At 41.6% G+C, this 17,922-nt stretch overlaps 2 protein-coding genes across 3 annotated transcripts in view; both read right to left on the bottom strand.

The window, feature by feature from the left end:
- The window catches only part of LOC145484798 (uncharacterized), a 39,312-nt gene extending 23,173 nt beyond the window's left edge, over positions 1–16,139 (bottom strand). The window contains exons 1-7 of one of the 2 annotated variants that reach the window (XM_081463433.1): positions 15,961–16,139; positions 15,420–15,500; positions 14,389–14,481; positions 13,357–13,461; positions 11,118–11,204; positions 10,563–10,874; positions 8,822–9,005 (exon numbers count right to left, since the gene is read on the bottom strand). In XM_081463433.1, coding sequence (XP_081319559.1) covers positions 8,823–9,005; positions 10,563–10,874; positions 11,118–11,204; positions 13,357–13,461; positions 14,389–14,481; positions 15,420–15,500; positions 15,961–16,017 — 918 coding nt within the window. In that variant the 5' untranslated portion in view covers positions 16,018–16,139 and the 3' untranslated portion in view covers position 8,822. Of the gene's footprint in view, positions 1–8,821; positions 9,006–10,562; positions 10,875–11,117; positions 11,205–13,356; positions 13,462–14,388; positions 14,482–15,419; positions 15,501–15,960 lie in introns of those variants that run through there. The other variant, XM_081463432.1, reaches the window with a different exon arrangement.
- Positions 2,613–4,401, bottom strand: LOC145484801 (uncharacterized). The gene has a single exon (XM_081463436.1). It carries the CDS (start codon positions 3,919–3,921, stop codon positions 3,049–3,051), a length of 873 nt encoding a protein of 290 aa, XP_081319562.1. The 5' UTR covers positions 3,922–4,401; the 3' UTR covers positions 2,613–3,048.
- Positions 16,140–17,922: the final 1,783 nt, after the last annotated feature.

Raw genomic sequence — 17,922 nt, 5'->3', positions numbered from 1 at the left:
TTCTAATACTTATAGTCTACCACGATCAAAATATTGATCACACGACCAGCGCTCGAATTCGGACCGCTCAATTCGAAGTGCAGCACGCTTAAGAATGTTAAAGCATCACTCTTCTCGTGAAGAGGTAAAAGGGAGACGGCTTGGGTCTCACTCTCCAACAGATTTCTGGGGAAGGATTGAAGAACAAACTTTCACCACAACTAGCACTAATTTTTCCATATTCTGTTGCTATTAATCCGACAGCAGTTTCAGATGAATGAAAGAGTGTGATAATCAACTAATAATATCAGAAAGATTGGCTTTTTCTTAGTATTTGTGGCTATTGGGCGACGATTAATCTCGGCTGGTACGTTCTAGACAACTTTATTCGCGGATTTTACACTCAGAACAACTCGCTTTCACCGCTCACGATTTACAAACTCAACTCATCTCTACTTTTCTCACACGCGCACGTGGTCCTTAGCAAAGAGCTGGCCTGTCACTCGCAACATAGCAACGCGACCGGAAATGAAAGTTCAGAAAGCGGGAGGTACATCCTCGCCCTTAGTCGAGACACAATGTTCGTCGAGACGATTAACAGTTTTACTCTTCCGCTTCCTCTAATAAAAAGAGTTTTGTAATTGGTCTCTCGTACTCTCCGTGCTGAGTACGCACTGTAACTGCTCGAAATAACTCATCTTGCCCAGGATGAGTAGGCACGATTCTGCCCAGCGGCCATACACCTCGTGGCTGATTTGGCTCAGCAAGTAGGACAACATCTCCATCTTTGAGGCTCCGTTTCTTCTCTTTCCACTTTTTCCTTTCTGTCAGGCTAGGAAGGTACTCCTTGTTAAAACGTCTCCAGAAGAAATTAGCCAGCGCTTGGGTTTGTCGCCACATCGTTGTCGAGTTGATCTCTCTGTCACTAACTTCAACATCTTCGTAACTCAGACTCGCCCGCAACAGCAAGAAATGATTTCGGGTTAACGCTTCAATGTCCCCTGCATCATTGGACAGATGAGTAATCGGTCGACTGTTTAGTATCCCTTCTGCTTTGACTAGTGCAGTTCTCAGCACTCCCTTGGAAACAACCCTGTCTGTCACAATTGCCTTCAGCCTCTTCTTTGTGCACTGCACTAGTCTCTCCCACTCTCAATCAAAGAGCAAGGCACTTGGTGGCTAAAATTTCCACTCAATTTCCTTAGGTGCACAGAAGTTTTGTATCCTCTCTTCATCCAATAGTTTAATGCCTTTCCACAACTCATTATTCGCACCGACACAGTTCGTTCCATTATCACTGTGGATGCTCTGTGGTCGTCCACGTCGCGCAATGAATCTCTTCAATGCCATGATGAAATGATCTGTTGGTAGATTTCTTCTACCAGTTTTTCAGTTAATCGCACAGCAAATAGAGCTCCCATGAGCTCCAGTCGGCAGACAGACTGTAACTTTAAAGGGGCAACACGGCCTTTTCCCGTAATAAGACTACACTCTACTGTGTCATCTGCAAACACTCATCTTAGGTACGCACACGCGCCATAGGCATCCTGGCTAGCGTCGCAAAATACATGAAGCGTAGTCTCTCGGATAGGTTTCTGTCCTTGAAGTAGGGCTCTCGGTATTCTCACTTCGTTACGCTTTTCTGCTTCCTTGCGCCATTTACGCCACTCGCGAAGATCAGCTTCTTTTAACTCGTCATCCCACCCATACTTCATGCAATTCAGATTCTGAAGGATTATCTTACTTCTAATTGAGAATGGGAGGAGGAGTCCTCGCGGATGCCAAACAGAGAACGCTTGACTCAAGATCTTCCGCTTCGTCGTACCTGGATCACCCTTCAGTCCGGTAAACCGGAACGTATCCTCCTGGGAATCCCAAACGACGCCCAAAGTTCTGTTTGTTGGCAACTTATCTTCACTCAGCTCGAGGAATCGGGGAGTTCTATCTTGTTCCGCGATGGTTGCCAAGACGTCTGGGTCATTTGTCAGCCATTTTTGTAGGCGGAAACCTCCACGGCGTAGCAATTCAGTCATCTGTTTCCGCATTTCGATAGCTTCCTCGCGAGAATCTGTTGATGGTAGGCCATCATCCATGTAGAAGTGCTTGTAGACCGCTTTTACACCCAGTGGTAAATCTTCCCCTTTCTCATCAGCGTTTCGCCTCATAGTGTAGTTTGCTCTGGATGGCGTAGACACTTCTCCAAACACTGTTCTCTCGAACTGATACACGGTCGGTTCTTCATCCGGAGAGTCTCTCCATAAGAATCTCATCGCTGGCTTATCACGATCAGGGAGACCAAGCATATGGTACATTTCTTTCACATCAGCAGCTATTGCAATTCTTCCTTCGCAAAACCTGAGGAAAACTCCAAACAGAGACGAGAGAAGATCTGGTCAAACTTTGTCCCATGAATTTCGCGGAGGAATCTTATACTCTTCTGGCACGATCAGGTTTTTTGAGGTTGATGACAAATCTGTGTGGTGAGTACCAAGTCACTTTGCTATCGCACTGAACTTCTTCTTCACTCAATGTCTTTACGTAGCCCTTCTCAATGTCATCCTGGATTGACTTGGCATATCTCTTTCTGGTCTCGGGACAGTTCTCAAACTTGTTCTCTAGGGATTGCAGTCTCTTCTCTGCCATTTCATAATCGTCGGGTAGAGATGGTTTTTCTTCTCTGCAAACATGGCCCGACACATATGCGTCTTCACTCGCACTCTTAAAGGTTGTTTTTTCATTAGTGACAATGTTCGCTTGTCTTCAATGGAACGGGTTGGATTTGCTAGCGTCACCACGCCTAACGTTTCTATCTCTGACTGGGCCGTGACCAGCTGCTTCAGCTCCTAATCTTGAACTGAACTTCGTTCGTACACTTTGAACCCACTATATGAAGATGCTACTCTTCGCTCACTGGGTAACCAGTTAGTCACCGCCCATCCAAGTAGGGTTTCAACCACATAAGGTGCTCTGCCAACTTCCGGTTGACCCGAGGGTTTCACAATTTGCTTTGGTAGAATCAAGTCAGAGTTGTTTGTTCCAATTACGAGTTGCACTGGACCCGTGTCGGTGTCATGTTAAGTCCAAGTTCTTCAGGTGTTGATACTCCTGCTTGATTGTCGACCCCTTCAACTTCTGATCCGGACCATTCAGGCTGGGAATTGTCTTTACATCTCGCAAAGAGTACTTGACTTCCTCTTTTCCGACTCGTGCGACATGGCATTTCTTGATGTGCTGGGAAGTAAACACCTTCTGCACGTTTACTCCTTGAATTTCGAGATCTACTTCTTTGCCTTGAAGCCCAAGTGAGAGCGCTAAGCTTTCATCTATAAGTGTCGTGTTACAGCCTGAGTCGCGCAATGCCATCACTTGTTGTTTTCCTCTTTCTCCAAAGAAAACTATGAGAAGTATTCCAACCAAAGCACGACCACCAGTCTCACAACCTGTGTATGCTGATTGGCGATACCCGTCGAGTGGCTCCACAGTCTGACATGGTGATGAGCCTTCGCTTTCTACGGAGACAGGTGCTGGATCTCTCTCAACTTCTGACACTCGTTCTGATTCACGTTTCGCTTTTGCTCGTTCAATACATTTCAAATCAACTTCATGTACAAGGGTATGATGACGCATGTCAGAATTCTCGACTCTGCATCTATTCTTACTACGACTCTTACTCAGACGATGACCGGGTAATAGACAATACAGGCATAATTTATGTTCCTCAACAACTTTCTCCTTTTCGCTAGTCAACATTCTCTTAAAACTTTTCCACTCTTGCAAAGAGTGATTAGTGGACTGGTGAATTGGGCACGTCTTTGTTCCATAGCTGGCGCGTAAAGATTCTCCCGTCGCTCCCGCGAACAGACCAGGTAGGGATTTGTCAGCTGGCTTACGCCTATCAACTTTAGATGTATCGGAACGCTTCCATTCTTTCTTCTCCGGCATCCACCGCTGCTTGGACTCACTAATTTTTGCCTCTTTTTCCAGTCAATTTGCAAATGAATTCCAGGTTGATAACTTTGGTTTTCCTTTAACGAACTCGGCCCATCTACCGCAAAGGCGTGCGGGTAGTTTAGCAACAGTTGCTTCAGGGAGTTGCGAGCTAAGCTGATGAAGGAAATTGTGCTCCTTGAAAATGCCTATCAACTCGGAAACTATTCCTTGATACTGCCTGATGTGAACACTATTTTCTTTCACTATGGTCGGAAATTGATCTATGCGCTTCTTTGCAGCTGACACAACAGTGTCTACACGGCCAAAACGCTCCCGGAGCGCCGTCCATGCCTCCTCGTATTCATCTGAACCTGGCATGAATTTCGCTAGACATGATTTTGCTCTTCCTTCTGCAGAATCTAATAGAAATTTAAGCTTCTCTGTTGCACCGTAAACTTCCTCTTTATCCACTTCAACATTGAACGCTGCTTTGAATTTGGAGTACTCTTGTGGATTTTTATTGAACCTCTGCACGTTTGGTTTAACGATTTTAACAAACGCTGGCAGCATTTTCTCAAGCAATTGATTTATTTTCGACGTTTGCACGATAGGGTCTCTTGTGGCAGAGGTTTTCAACTCCGCTTCACCTTTAGCAATAGAAGATTCACTTGCCTCTTTTTCATGGGGCTCACTAGAAACCTCAATTACGACTTCTGGTTTAGTGGATTTAATTTCCTTGATGTGAGGTTTATCAACAACAGCGTTTTCAGTTATTCTCAGGTCTAAGCGCGAGACCCGATCGTTCACACTCTCTAAAGGTAACTTGTTTAACTCTTCATCACTATCGCCTTTATTCAACATACCTTCTTCCTGGGCGATGGCATCTTCGATCTCATATTCCAATCTCGATTCTTCAGCTTTCTTTTGAAGTTGTAAAAGCTTCGCACGTTGCTGTTGTTCGGCTCGCAGACACTCGATCTCATTTGCGAACGTTTACTCGGCTATTTTTAGTTCCAGGGCTAACTTCTCGGCTCGTAATTTCTTTCTTAAAACATAACGTTTACTTGAAGTAGTAGACTCACTTGCCGTAACGAGTGGAGGTGTTTCGTTTCTCTGTTCGAGACACTCATCTTGACACGACTTGAATGACTCTTTCACAATATTCAACCACACAGTTTGATGATAATTACACGCAGTTACCACGGCTGACTTGACAGCTTGGCTCGGTGATTTTGCTTGATTTCGCACAATATCCAGCTCGGTGGACAAAATGTCGCTACTGGGCGCCGATTAAACTCTGCTGGTTCGTTCTAGACAACTTTATTCACGGATTTCACACTCAGAACAACATCGCTTTCACCGCTCATGATTAACAAACTCAACTCATCTCAACTTTTCTCACACGCGCACGTGGCCCTTAGCAAAGAGCTGGCCTGTCATTCGCAACATCGCAACGCGACCACAAATGAAAGTTCAGGCAGCGTGAGGTACAGCATTCAGAATGCACGGCATTAACATCTTAGGCCTGCAGTGAATGCAGGCTTAAAATGTTAAAGCAGTGTATTTCACTCTGTAATATCTAGATGTTCTTCTCGATCTGAAGAAAAGAATTTAATTATTATAATAATTATTTTAACTTACGTTTTTTTCTTGACGTCCACGGTAACACTAGCACTACCAGACGCTACAGCTGCAAATGTTGTTACTAACAAAAGAAAAGAGTATGGCAGCATACTTAAAGAGCTAAGTAACGGTGTTTTGAGTTATTTTAACCCTGACCTGAAAGTAGTAGTTTACTAAAATAGAAAAACTGAAAAGAGATAAAAAATAAACCATAAAGGAACAAGGGTCTTTAAGGTTGTAGAAGATGAACACGGATTATAATCGACAAACTTGGAAACTTTAGGCCAAATTAAACCTTTTAAGATCCCAAACCGTGATGTAGTCCTTCAAGACTCGTGATAGTAAACAAAACATTGTGAACCGCCAATCTACCATCAGAAAAGCTACATGCGAGCACAGCTGAGGCCCGTTTCTCGAAAGCCCCGGACATTTTTCGGGCCCGGAAAGCCATAGCAAAATCTCGTAGCTTACGATTACAGAGCTGTTTTATTCGCATATTCTTAATATGAACAGAGGTTCCCTTCATACAAGAAGTTTCAGGCGTATACACTTCTCCGTTTTTAGATACGGATGAACTAAAAATAGCTTTAAGGGCCCGAAAAGTTTCCGGGGCTTTCGAGAAACGGACCCCTAAACTGTAAACTGACCTGTGTCTGATAACGCAGAGAGGTCCAGCGACTTCGCTTAGGAAAAAAAAAATGTGCTTTTTTAATACACTTGAGCAAAATGGGAAGAATTTAGTTCTGAGGTGAAAGGTGGTGGATACCTAGAGATCGAGTAGCCAATCAGAGCACACAGATAGTACTATTCTCTGGTTTGGTATATGCAAGCGACCGATAACTAACGACAACTGAGGCACTAAGACTCTGGAAAATACATCAACCAGTTTTCCAGTTTATAACCCTGAATATCTAACAGCTTTCCAGCCCTCGGTTCCGATAACTTGCAATCGTAAAACAAAATAATTCAAGTGTTTTACGTAGTTTCTATGAGATAATCATTTTTTTGGATTGTTATTGATGGCAGCTATTCAATTAAGCCAGGAAGACGAAGATTGCAAATTGCACGTATTTATGTTTTATTTAAATGAAGATCACTCATTACGTAAGCGGGCATTAGTAATTACAATTATGAAGTAGACTGAATATCAACACAACGTAAGATCGATGTTCACATACAATTGAATGCCAAGAGAAAATGAGTGAATACCAATTGCACTATAGGACCTTAATGTTATAGGTATAATTTAGTATCAATCATGATAAATTAATTGATTGATAACAAAATTAATATTACGTTTACCATGGGTTATTGGCTTTATTAAATCCATTTTGAAATCACTGATTATCCTTGCAATCTGATTGGCTCTCAGTGGTGCGATTTATTCACGAATCGCACTATTTTTTGCACTAAATCGCATCTTTTTCTCAGCCAATGAAAATGGGACAGTAAAACAAAACAACCAATCAGATCTCAAGATAAGTTTAAAGTAATCAATAACATTTTAGGACAATGAAAGGACAAAAAGCCATTGTGTGGAGAATTTTGCAACTACTACCGCCAAAACTTTGTTGTTATTGTAGTTTTTTTCCAACAAAATTGACGAATTTAATTAATTACAGTTTCTGAATGACGATTATGAGCTCCTTCAGGCAGAAGACCTACTTTAATGGAAGTTTCCAACTTTCAGTGCCCATTTTGACGAATATTTTGGCGATTTTTTCCTCAACATCTGCTCAAGATCCGTATGATACCGAGTCCAGTAAAACATAAACAAACGAAAACCACACAACAACAACTTCAGAGCCATCTCAAGAAGGTAGATGTTTCCAGGTTTGCGGTAGTTTCCAACGAAGCAACAAAAGAGCTAAACTCTGTCGCTGTGAATAAACATAGTCAAAATACGCCCCACTGCACAAAGCAGTGAATGAACGAACGTCTTACGAAGCCGGTGCTAGTCCCGCCATCTTTGAAATATCTTGAAACAAATGGCGCCGCAAGAACTTGCCAAGGTCTTGAGTGTTGAGTCCTACGCCGAAGTCACAAAAAGAAAAGGAGATGATAACGAGCTGGACTCCCTTAAAATCATGCCATTAAACGGTGTTTAAAAGAAAAAAACGTACTGTCCACTGGGCATCGTGCACTCGAGGGAGTTTCACAACTCAAAAGAAATCGATCGCAGAATTACACAGGATGCATCTTCAAATTCCTTCTCCAAAGACAATGAAAGTCTCAGCCTCAAGCACAAAAGAAAGGAAGGCCTTCCATCATTGATTCAGGCAACGAGAACTGAACTTTTGTACCCGAAGTAGACTATTTTCGTTCTAATTTCAGAATTGCTTGTTTCTTTGTCATGCTCGAATGAGTTTTCGTCACATGACATCGTTTTGCATACAAATGAGAAACGAAAAGGCGTTTCCGGTTCCGCTTTTTTTAAACAAACCGGCTACTGGGACCAAAAATCTAAAATTTAAGGCGATAAAATCGTGCGATTTCAAAATGGATCTAATAAAGTGGCAATTGAACTTCGTGTCGTGCAATTTTGGTCTGAAATCATACTTGTGATTTCAAATCGAACTCGCGATTTTGAAATCACTCGTATGATTTCAGACCAAATTGCACTCCACTCAGTTCAATTACCATTATATATAGCAGGCGGGGGTTTTCCTAATCAGCCGATGATGTATTTTAAACCCATATTATGACTTCAGGATTACCGGGCTGAAAACAAGCTTCTTCTCACAGTATGGGGCGTCGAAAGCAACAGCGACCAGCGGATTAATCACGTAATGGCCGCTCCGCTCCGCTTCTTTCATTCCCGGTTATACCCCACTAAGGAGGCTGCCTACAGCGAGATTTATAACAGTTTTTGTTCCCTCAATACTGCTCTATGAAATGTAATCTGCATGTACAAGATCAATGCCGCTAAGACTGTGACCTGGCAATGTCTTTATATAAGGTATACCTAAACCGATTCAAAAGACTATAAACACTGTCTTCCAATCCTCCGTAGGAAATAAGTGGTTACGGGTACATCTACCGATAATTCTTAGAGGCAGTAACCTTTCACAACGCCCATAAAATCGTACAGAAAAGTTTCAACATCTTAGTCAAACCCAAACATACACAATTTCTTAGCAAAGGAAAACATTCGCAAAAACTTGGCTTTCCTTGAGCCAAATGAATTGTGTAAGGTTCGCATGGTAATGTGGTAAATGTACAGTCACCATTTGTTTTTCCTTCGGAGGATTTGGACTCAACACCCTGCGTTCACCAGGCATCAGTAGACTTCAAGTTGTCAGCGGGCATTCCCAGTAATGGATGGTGCATTTCACACTTTGCGAGCCAGAGCCATAATGTCCATAACACTCACAGTAGTAATATAAATGACCGTTGACTGGGTGTATTTCGGTTGAAAGCAAATACTGCTGCGCGTTGTCCGCTGAGCATGTCGCACCCACTATTCTTTTACCCTGCGAAGAAAAGAGCAATTTTGTTTCATACATTAACTCAAAGGAAAGGAGACGTGTACTGAGTTGCCTGAATGATGAACAAAATACCACATCACGGGTTAACTTTATTTGCTTCCTTCAAATACGCCAACAGGCACACGCTTGGTTCGATTCAAATTTATGGAGTGAACTGGTTCGCAATAGGCCACTTTCGATATTTCAATATATTTTAACGTATCTCCGAGGCTTTCAAGACAAATTCCTATAGTTGGCGGTGTCTTCTTTGTATCCACGTCTCGTTAAGGAATTATAAAAGGGACAAAAGAAACTTTCAGAAATTGCAATTTTGTCCTGAAAGCCTCGGAGCCATGTTAGGATATTGATATATCGAACATGGCCTATTCAACCCATAAGACGCGCCATTAAGTGACCCATTACCTAAGATGAAGCATGCTGATAAAATTCAATTAACCAAAACGAAAAATTGCTTATCTCTTTATCCAATACGAGGCGTTTCAAAAGAAAGCTCCGATTACTTGTTACTGTTTATTATGCTATGGCTGACTAAGTGACATTACACTTTTAGACCCCTGTGTGAACATCAAGTGTATAACAAATCAAATAAAAGCTTTTGAGCAGTACGTTTAGAATGCTTTAATTTATTAGCAGGTTTTTAATTTTCTCCCCGCATAAAATTCTTATGTGTGACCATTCAAGCAAAAGCTATTGAGAATAACGTTGATGTGGTACTTTTTACTGTGCGGCTCGACAAGGAGTTTTCGAGATATGTCAATAAAAGTCTTTAAAGTGTTGATAATTCATGTGAAAGTGATTTTAGCGGGAATAGACCATATTCGTATTTCCCGTATATGACTTGAACTAGCTTGCAATGGAGGCTCATGCGCAGGAATATCAATGAAAAGGGATGATTCCATTTGCATTTGAAAACACTCCCCGCATTGGCCTCAGCTGCGAGCTAGTTCCAGTCTAATACCGAGAATACGAATATGGTCTATTCCAATTGGTACCGTTTGTTTTTAATATGTTGACAAGGTGATCTTTATCTTGAAACCTCGACCAAACGATTGCAACATTTCAACACAACATGTCCCAACATTGTTGGCCCAGCATTTGAAAGCCTCGGCCAAACGATCGCAACATTTGAACGCAACACATCCAAACATTGTTGGGCCTAACATGTTGCGTGCATTTGGCCACCTTGTTGCGACGTGTTACGATATGTTGGGTACTGAAAATCGAACTAGTGTGCATGCCCGAGCGCAACATTGTTGGACGGACCCGGCCAAACGACTACAACATTATGCAACATCCACAAATGTTGCATGAAAAATTTGACCATTTTCAAATTCGAGCCAACAACACCCAACATGTCGCAACACGTCGCAACAGGGAAGCCAAACGGGCGCAACACGTTGCTCTCAACAATGTTGCGATATGTTGCGTTGAAATGTTGCGATCGTTTGGCCGGGGCTTGACATGTACAATAAGGTAGTGTTTTACCTAATTGTGACCCGTTTCGTTCCGGAATCATCATTTGACGGCATTGAGTATACTTACGCTTGGTTCTTCCAGGATAACCTGAATTGGGCCTGCACGACTGTTGCTTGTTATTTTGTCTTGGCTTCCTGTTTTTGAATCTGTCTTGTGTACACACTGAGAAAAGTCTCCTGCTCCTTGGGGTCCCTGTGGACCAGCTGGACCTTGAGCGCCCTGTGAGCCGTTAAACCCTTGGGGGCCCATGATGCCCTGGGGTCCTTGTGTTCCATTCAATCCTGGAGGTCCAGCGGGACCTATCGGTCCCTGAGAGCCGTTGAAGCCGGGAAGCCCGATTGGTCCGATTGGGCCCTGGAGCTTTCTCACATTGTCTACCTACAAGAGAGATGGTTACAACATGTAATGGGTCTGTAGTCAGTAATACCTCAGGGCTCCGTTGTTTTCAGGGTAGATAACGCTATCCTGTGGATAAATTGCTATCCAGTGGATAGGTGTCGATAAACAAATACTACGCTATTCATTCGATAGTAACTCATTTATTGGATAGTGTTATCCACTCTTCGAACAACTGCTGAGCCCAGCTGTTTGATGAAGGATACTACTCTAATTTAATTTTACCTTAATGCAAAGGGTCCTGTTAATTTCCTCTAAAACTGCCCTCAGAGCGTTGTCTTCTTGTTCGAGTCGGTCCGTTGCATTTTTAAGCTGTTTGAGAAAAGACCAAAAGGCAATTTTCAAATTGTCATCGATAACTTACAGAAACCTTTCTCATATCCTACCGAGGTTAAACATTTACATAATTTCTTGCCACATCCTTCACTACAATCATCATAGTCCTCTTCCTTGCTAAAACCTGGTTGACCAAACACCACCTGGCGCCGAACTGTCATGGCTGAGTTCTGAGTGAGGTAAAAAATTACCTGAAGCGAGGCACAAAATGCTACTCAAAACAGGGCGAAACGGATTGTTATTGCCTTATGCCGCTTACTAACTTTCTTTAACTTTTTTTTCGAAGAAAAGTTTCTGTTAAAAATGCACTATCGTGGTTTACTCGAACACGACAAAGTTATCCGTTAGCATCTTGTTGTACTGTGATTAGAATAGTTTGGCGGATCAGGAGTTTGAACATATCCTCGTATTATATTCTTTACGCATGAAAATTAACTCATACAATATTTTGAGTGTACATGTTATTCTCTAAACTACGTTTGAAAGGTCTACCCTTGCTGTCCTCTAACTTGGTAAAATTGCTGTACAGTCGAACCTCCTCTAACGGCCACCTCGCTGCAACGGCCATTTTCCTCTCTCTCAAAGGTGACCAACTGTAGTAATCTTAAACGCGGGGTCGTGGAATCCATAAATTAAACTTCATCGATATTGTGTATTTGGGGCCTAACCTCCTTACCAACTTAAGAAAAGCGTAGTACCGGGTGCCAGGTAATTTTATGAAAAACCTAATGAAATTCCGAGACTAAAAAAGTTCAGGACGTGAGGCCTTTTGACTCATTGTTCATTCGCGTTGAAAGGAACATGTTAATATGGTTAGACGTATGATTGAATGTTTTGGGTTGGTTTATGAAAGAAATTATAGAAAACTGAAAATACTTTACACTCTCACTGGTTCGAGTTAGATCCAATTTGGCGTTCCTCCAATATCTCTCTCCTTTTTTGTTTTTTGTCTTCCACTGTGAAAGGATCACATTCTGTACACCATCGGACATTCACTTTTACCCCCCTTTTAATTTTAACTAACGACTCTCCAACTACCATAAGATCCCACGTTGAAGCCTTGGGAATATATAACTTCACAGGGGGTTTTGGGTGGGCTTATAAACGGGGAGGGGGGGGGCTTATATCCGGGGGGCTTAAAAGCGGAATAAGAAAAATGTTTCGGAACGATGAAACAAAAGGTATCTGAGAAACGAATTAAAGCTAACATACCATTACATTTAGAGCTGTTACCCCATTACGATTGAAAGTTTTGACGTTAGTAAAGAAACGCAAAAGGAACGCACTTATACATCAGATGGGCTGATATCAGGGATAATATCTTTGTTAGCAAGTAGAAGGGCTTATATCCGGGGGACTTACAACCGGAAAGGGCTTTAACGTGGGATTTTACGGTATCTCCTTTTCAGATACTAACAGCGTACTGTGTCTTTTTCGTGCTGGAGATGGTCAAAGATAGCTCATCTATTGTCACTTTCGTACTTTGCTTTAAACTAGTCAGACCACGAAACTTAGCACCGAGGCCAAAACGTCTACTATGAAAATCGAGTTTAATTTGCCACTGAATTATTACTATTTACAACCTCAGACCACCAACAACTGTTGAGACAGATATATGGGAGACACTTTGGAATCGCAGGGGTTTTTTCCAAGAAATAAGACGTTGTACTATAGAGAAATAAGTTAAATGTCTTGTAGCAAATAATACTTAAAGAGGAAAGACATTGATTGATGTAAAGCGTGGGGACCTAATCACGGCAAACGCCAACAGTCAAAAGTTTGGTTTCGAAAAAGCTAGCACTTAAAAGTCTAAAAACGCTAGTCTGTCTTACATGCGGTTTAAACTTATGATTACACAGGAAGAATGGCCTAATACATGTTTATTGTAAACTACAAATAGAAATTAAATGAACAATGTTAAAAGAAGCAATATGGAACATCATCTTGCCTTGCATTGGAGCCTGTCTCATATGACGTTTAAACTTCTAACTACACAGGAAGAATAGCGTAATCCATAATTATTATAAACTCTCAGTAGAAACTAATGAATAATATTTAAAGGAGCAGTATGGAACATGGGCGTTAAGTAACTATAAAACTTTCAGTTACGTATTTCGTCAGTACATACTGATTTCAGAGAGTCCTCCCTGTGGTTCTTATAAGTGTTTACGTCTTTCTCTGTTTTGTTAACCAACGAATAAACCGCGCTAATGGATACACCAATTTGGTTGATCTAAAAAAAAGATAGGAAAAAAAATTATTATTTAATAAACTGACTTTAAGACAACTAGTAACCAAGTTGGTTTGAAAAGCCAGCATTCCCGCCTATAGTGGCCCTCGAACTGGTTCTTCACAACGACGCGACCCTGAGTATATCTGTTCCCCCGCCCTACTTTACCTAGAATGGGAGTATAGTCTATCCCACTATGATTACCCATCCCATTTTATTCAACAATTATAGCAATTTAAACAGCCGAGTGAAAAGAGGCTTGGTGAGACATTATAGCGATCCGGATCAAGGAATCGGACCCGTCAACTTGGCCACCGAACCTTCTTTCAAAAAAAATATCACGCAGACAATACAGGCACCATAAACCAACATGGCGTCAAAACCAGCTGATCTCATAATCAATCTTGGCCAATATATAATCACTGGTTGGGACACAACTTTCACTTATAGGCCTCTTCGTAAGTGTCCGATGTGCACTCACGGACGTACGCTCCTCAAGATTGTCAGTCTTGCGTATGTGCACTACTTAATACTAGTGACTTCATTCTCGGCACTCTACTGACTACGTTCATCGACTTAATTATTATCAAAATAATAATAATAATAATAATAATAATAATAACAATAATCACTTTATTTAAGTGTCGATGTATTTAGCACTAATGTGCTAATTGGGGACACTGTAAATAAATAAACAAATATTTCAAATATAACATAAACTATTAAGATTCCCAACTGGTGGAAGGCTGACCAGTTGGCTGTTTACACAACGCGGTCGATGAGTTGAACTTGGGGCTACCGAGAACAAATCCAGATAGCGGTAGGGCGGAGGATTTGAACCATGGACCTCCAGATTTCAAATCCAGTGCCCTAAACCACTCGGCCACGCCGCTTCCCATCAAACAGTAATCTCAATTAAATTATTCACACCTTGAAGGACAGCGTTGTGTTGATATCTCTCAGCACATTAGTTAGATTGTTATCTTGTTGAAAAGACTGCCCCACAGCTGCTGTGCAGTTCAACTGAAAATATATATGCAGGCATGGTTAAAGGTAAAGTCTGCATACGAGCCAAGTAGCCCATCAGACCGGTGCTTATCCCGGTTTCTGTAGCATGAAGCTCCCTGGATGGGATGCTAGTCCATTGCAGGATTACCCCCAGCATTAAATTCGCAGGTACCCATTTATACACCTGGGTGGAGAGAGGTAAAGTGAGAGTTAAGTGTCTTGCCCAAGAACACAACAAATGCCCCCGCCAGACAAACTCGATCCGGAGACGAGCACACTAACTATGAGGCCACCGCGCCTCCCATGGCTTGGTTACTGACCTGAAAACAATAACAACAACAACAACAACAACAACAAACACTTTCACAAGTACGGTGCAAGCGTCTTACTACATTTGGACTAACAGAAGCTAAGCAGTTATATGTATAACGCCTTACAGAAAAAAAAAAAAGAACACGCCTCGCGTAGTCAATTTTTTTAACTAAATAAATATTTTGCTCAGAGACCATTTGCATCTTGAGGTACAGGGTTGTATTGAATTATACGGCACGTAGATAAACAAAACAGTATTGCCATACAATGCCAGGCTAAATATATGATGGCAATATTCTGTACGTACCCATAGAGGGTTGAAGGACCCTATTCAGCCACAGCTTTGTTTTTTTTTTTTTTTACATGCGAGAGTTTGGCTATTTATTTTTCATTCGAAGCATGTCGAAACGAAGGAAATCACTGTGAGACAACTAAATGTAATTAAACATACTTTAAGGAACACAACTTGCAGTAAAACAATAAGATTTTGCTTCACCATGTAATATCAATAATTTCGATGGCATCGAAAATGGCGGAGGCTGACTAGGGTCCTTAAAACAGTTGTTAGACTTTCGTCTTCTTCTTCTTTCTTTTTTTTAGGGGGAGGGGGGCGGGGGAGGGAGAGAGGTTAGTTCACTTACCATTTTCTTCAAATTGTCGTTTTTTGTCTCCAGTGTTTTAAGGGACTTTTCAACCTCTTCAAGTTGACTTGATTTTACCCTCTGAAACATAAAGAAACCAATCCCGCTGTTACTCATCAAGACCAACATAATGTTCATGAGTGTGGAAATATTGCAAGCGGCTGAATACCAAAGGCTACTGTTTATGTATGATCTGATAGCCAATAATCATTTCAATCTCGAAATCCTTTCGACTTGGTCTTGATTGATTGGGAGGCTTTCTTTCTGTGTTGCTGTTTTTTTTGTTTTGTTTTGTTTTTTTTGGCCTGCCTGTCTGTCTTACGGTCTGTCTATACGTTTGTTTGTTCGTCTCTCTGTCTCTGTTTGTTGTAATTGCTTGCTTTGTTGATGGTTTGGTGGGATTGTTGGTTCGCAAGTTAATTAATTTGGTTGGTTGGTTGGTTGTTAATTGGTTCAGGTTCGTCTCACTGTTTGCTTACTGATTTACTTCGTTGCTTTTTCTTGCCTGATTGGTGACTTCATTTGATAGACAAGTTCTTACCAGTTCTTCCTTAAGATTTTTCACGCTGTCTTCCATGGATGTTATCCTCGCTAACATCGCGCTGTTTTCTGTTCGGGAGGTCTGCGCTGCAGTAGACACTTTGAAAATCAATACATAAAGATTACTTCATAGAAAGTGGGACGTACGGATTTTTATTCACGAGTTGTCCCAAGTTTTGTGACAAGTGAACAAAAATGTGTGCAAATCACTTTCTATGCTGTAATTTGTTTAGTGTATATATAACGAGAATTAAACATATCCTTTAAATCAGTTTTAGTTTTCCCGATACCATCAGCTTACATGCGGAACAGCAAAAAATTCAAGACTGATCTAAATGACCGAGCGTAATAAAAAAAAAACAAAAAAACAAACCCCCTTTCCAGTCCAGCAACAGGCGGACAAAGAGCCTACTAAAGCCTGAATATAATGCCGGAGAATTCGTAAATACAAAGTGTGAAATCTTTTCGCTTGTCCCTAATCATTGTCAGATTCAGTCATGTAACGGCGGCGCTTCGCGCTGTGCAAAGACAAATTCGGACTCTGTTGACTTACACTGTTTATAGCGGAGCTCTGGCGGCCCGAAAGGCCACCAAGCGGAGCACCATACCTATATAGGAAACTAAAGGAAACTCATGAATTGATTTTTTCATGGTTGTCATGGGTAGCGGTATTGTTCATGGGCGCGTACGCACGACGACGACGACGGCGGGGTCGCTAAGATGGCTACCATGCTCCAGCTAATAGGTTGATAGAGACATGCAGCCTTGGTTTATCGCGTACTTCTTAGATATTGGACATCCATGTTATGGTTAATTCACACCTGTCAAAACAAGGTATCCGCTGACCAGTATCACATAACCATATCGCGGGCTCAAATTAAAAGCTCATCGAGATCACCTTTATCTATCTATCTATCTATCTATCTATCTATCTATCTATCTATCTATCTATCTATCTATCTATCCATACATACACGACAACTTTCTGTGGCAGGATCCAAGTTCAGCATTGCTCATTCATATCATTCAGAGCGGAAGAAAGCACTAAGAAAGTACATCGTTAGTACAGTTATGTTCAGAGGCTTTTTGATTTTCATTTTCATTTTTGTTCAGTAAATCCTTTTGGTCTGTCATATAAAGATCGGTAACGGTAATCGTACGTAATTTCTTAGCAGACCCAGAATTTCAATAAAAACATGAAAACTACACGGCTCCTTCTAAGAACTTTTGCCACCCATACCGTTATAAATATCATACCCAAAACTTTCACCGTTTTTTAGTCCCAAAGGAAGTACTTTTCCATAAGAAAAACCGTTCAGGGACGACTACAAAAAATTCAGAAAGAGGGGGTCACAGAAATTGCGGCAAACCGCAAAGCACACCCACGCACTTCCCGAACCACTTCCCCTTGCCCAAACTTAAGGAAAATTACCGCTCTAAAGACAGTTGGTCAATTTGTTTGCTATCGGCAAGTTGCGTGACCAACACGGCCGATTTGTTTGAAGTTTTCCAGAAGAACAGTTTTGTCACACCATTCTTCAACAGCCAGTCACTCAAGCAAATCACGAAATGAATCGAAAATGGAACGGTTCCCCTAATGCCCGGGGCTGTATTACCTTAATGGGCTATATGGGTATATGCGGCCCCAAAGGGTAGGTTTTTCAGCCGTTTTGGTCATAAATAGGTCATCGATTTTAGCTCATTTTAGCCATTTTGGTCATAAATAGGGTATGGTTTTTGCACTCTAGCCTAGATATGGGTATCTTTTTAAGAAGAAGCCACTTTTTCGTCATTATTGAATTGGAAATAATCAAAAGTCCTTCGCAAATCATGCTTACGGTAATTTAACATTGGCCTGAACTAGGGAACTAATTGTAACGCAGGTCTGAAACCGGGGGGGTGCTTTGGGAATTTCTGGGTGGGGATGTGCCGCTGGGACTCTGGAACCCTTAACCTATACCAG

The sequence above is a fragment of the Orbicella franksi genome, chromosome 4, assembly GCF_964199315.1.
Source record: "Orbicella franksi chromosome 4, jaOrbFran1.1, whole genome shotgun sequence".
NCBI classification, from domain to species: domain Eukaryota; kingdom Metazoa; phylum Cnidaria; class Anthozoa; order Scleractinia; family Merulinidae; genus Orbicella; species Orbicella franksi.
Note: the sequence above shows the minus strand (reverse complement) of the source record. Positions and strands in the feature narration are given on the sequence as shown.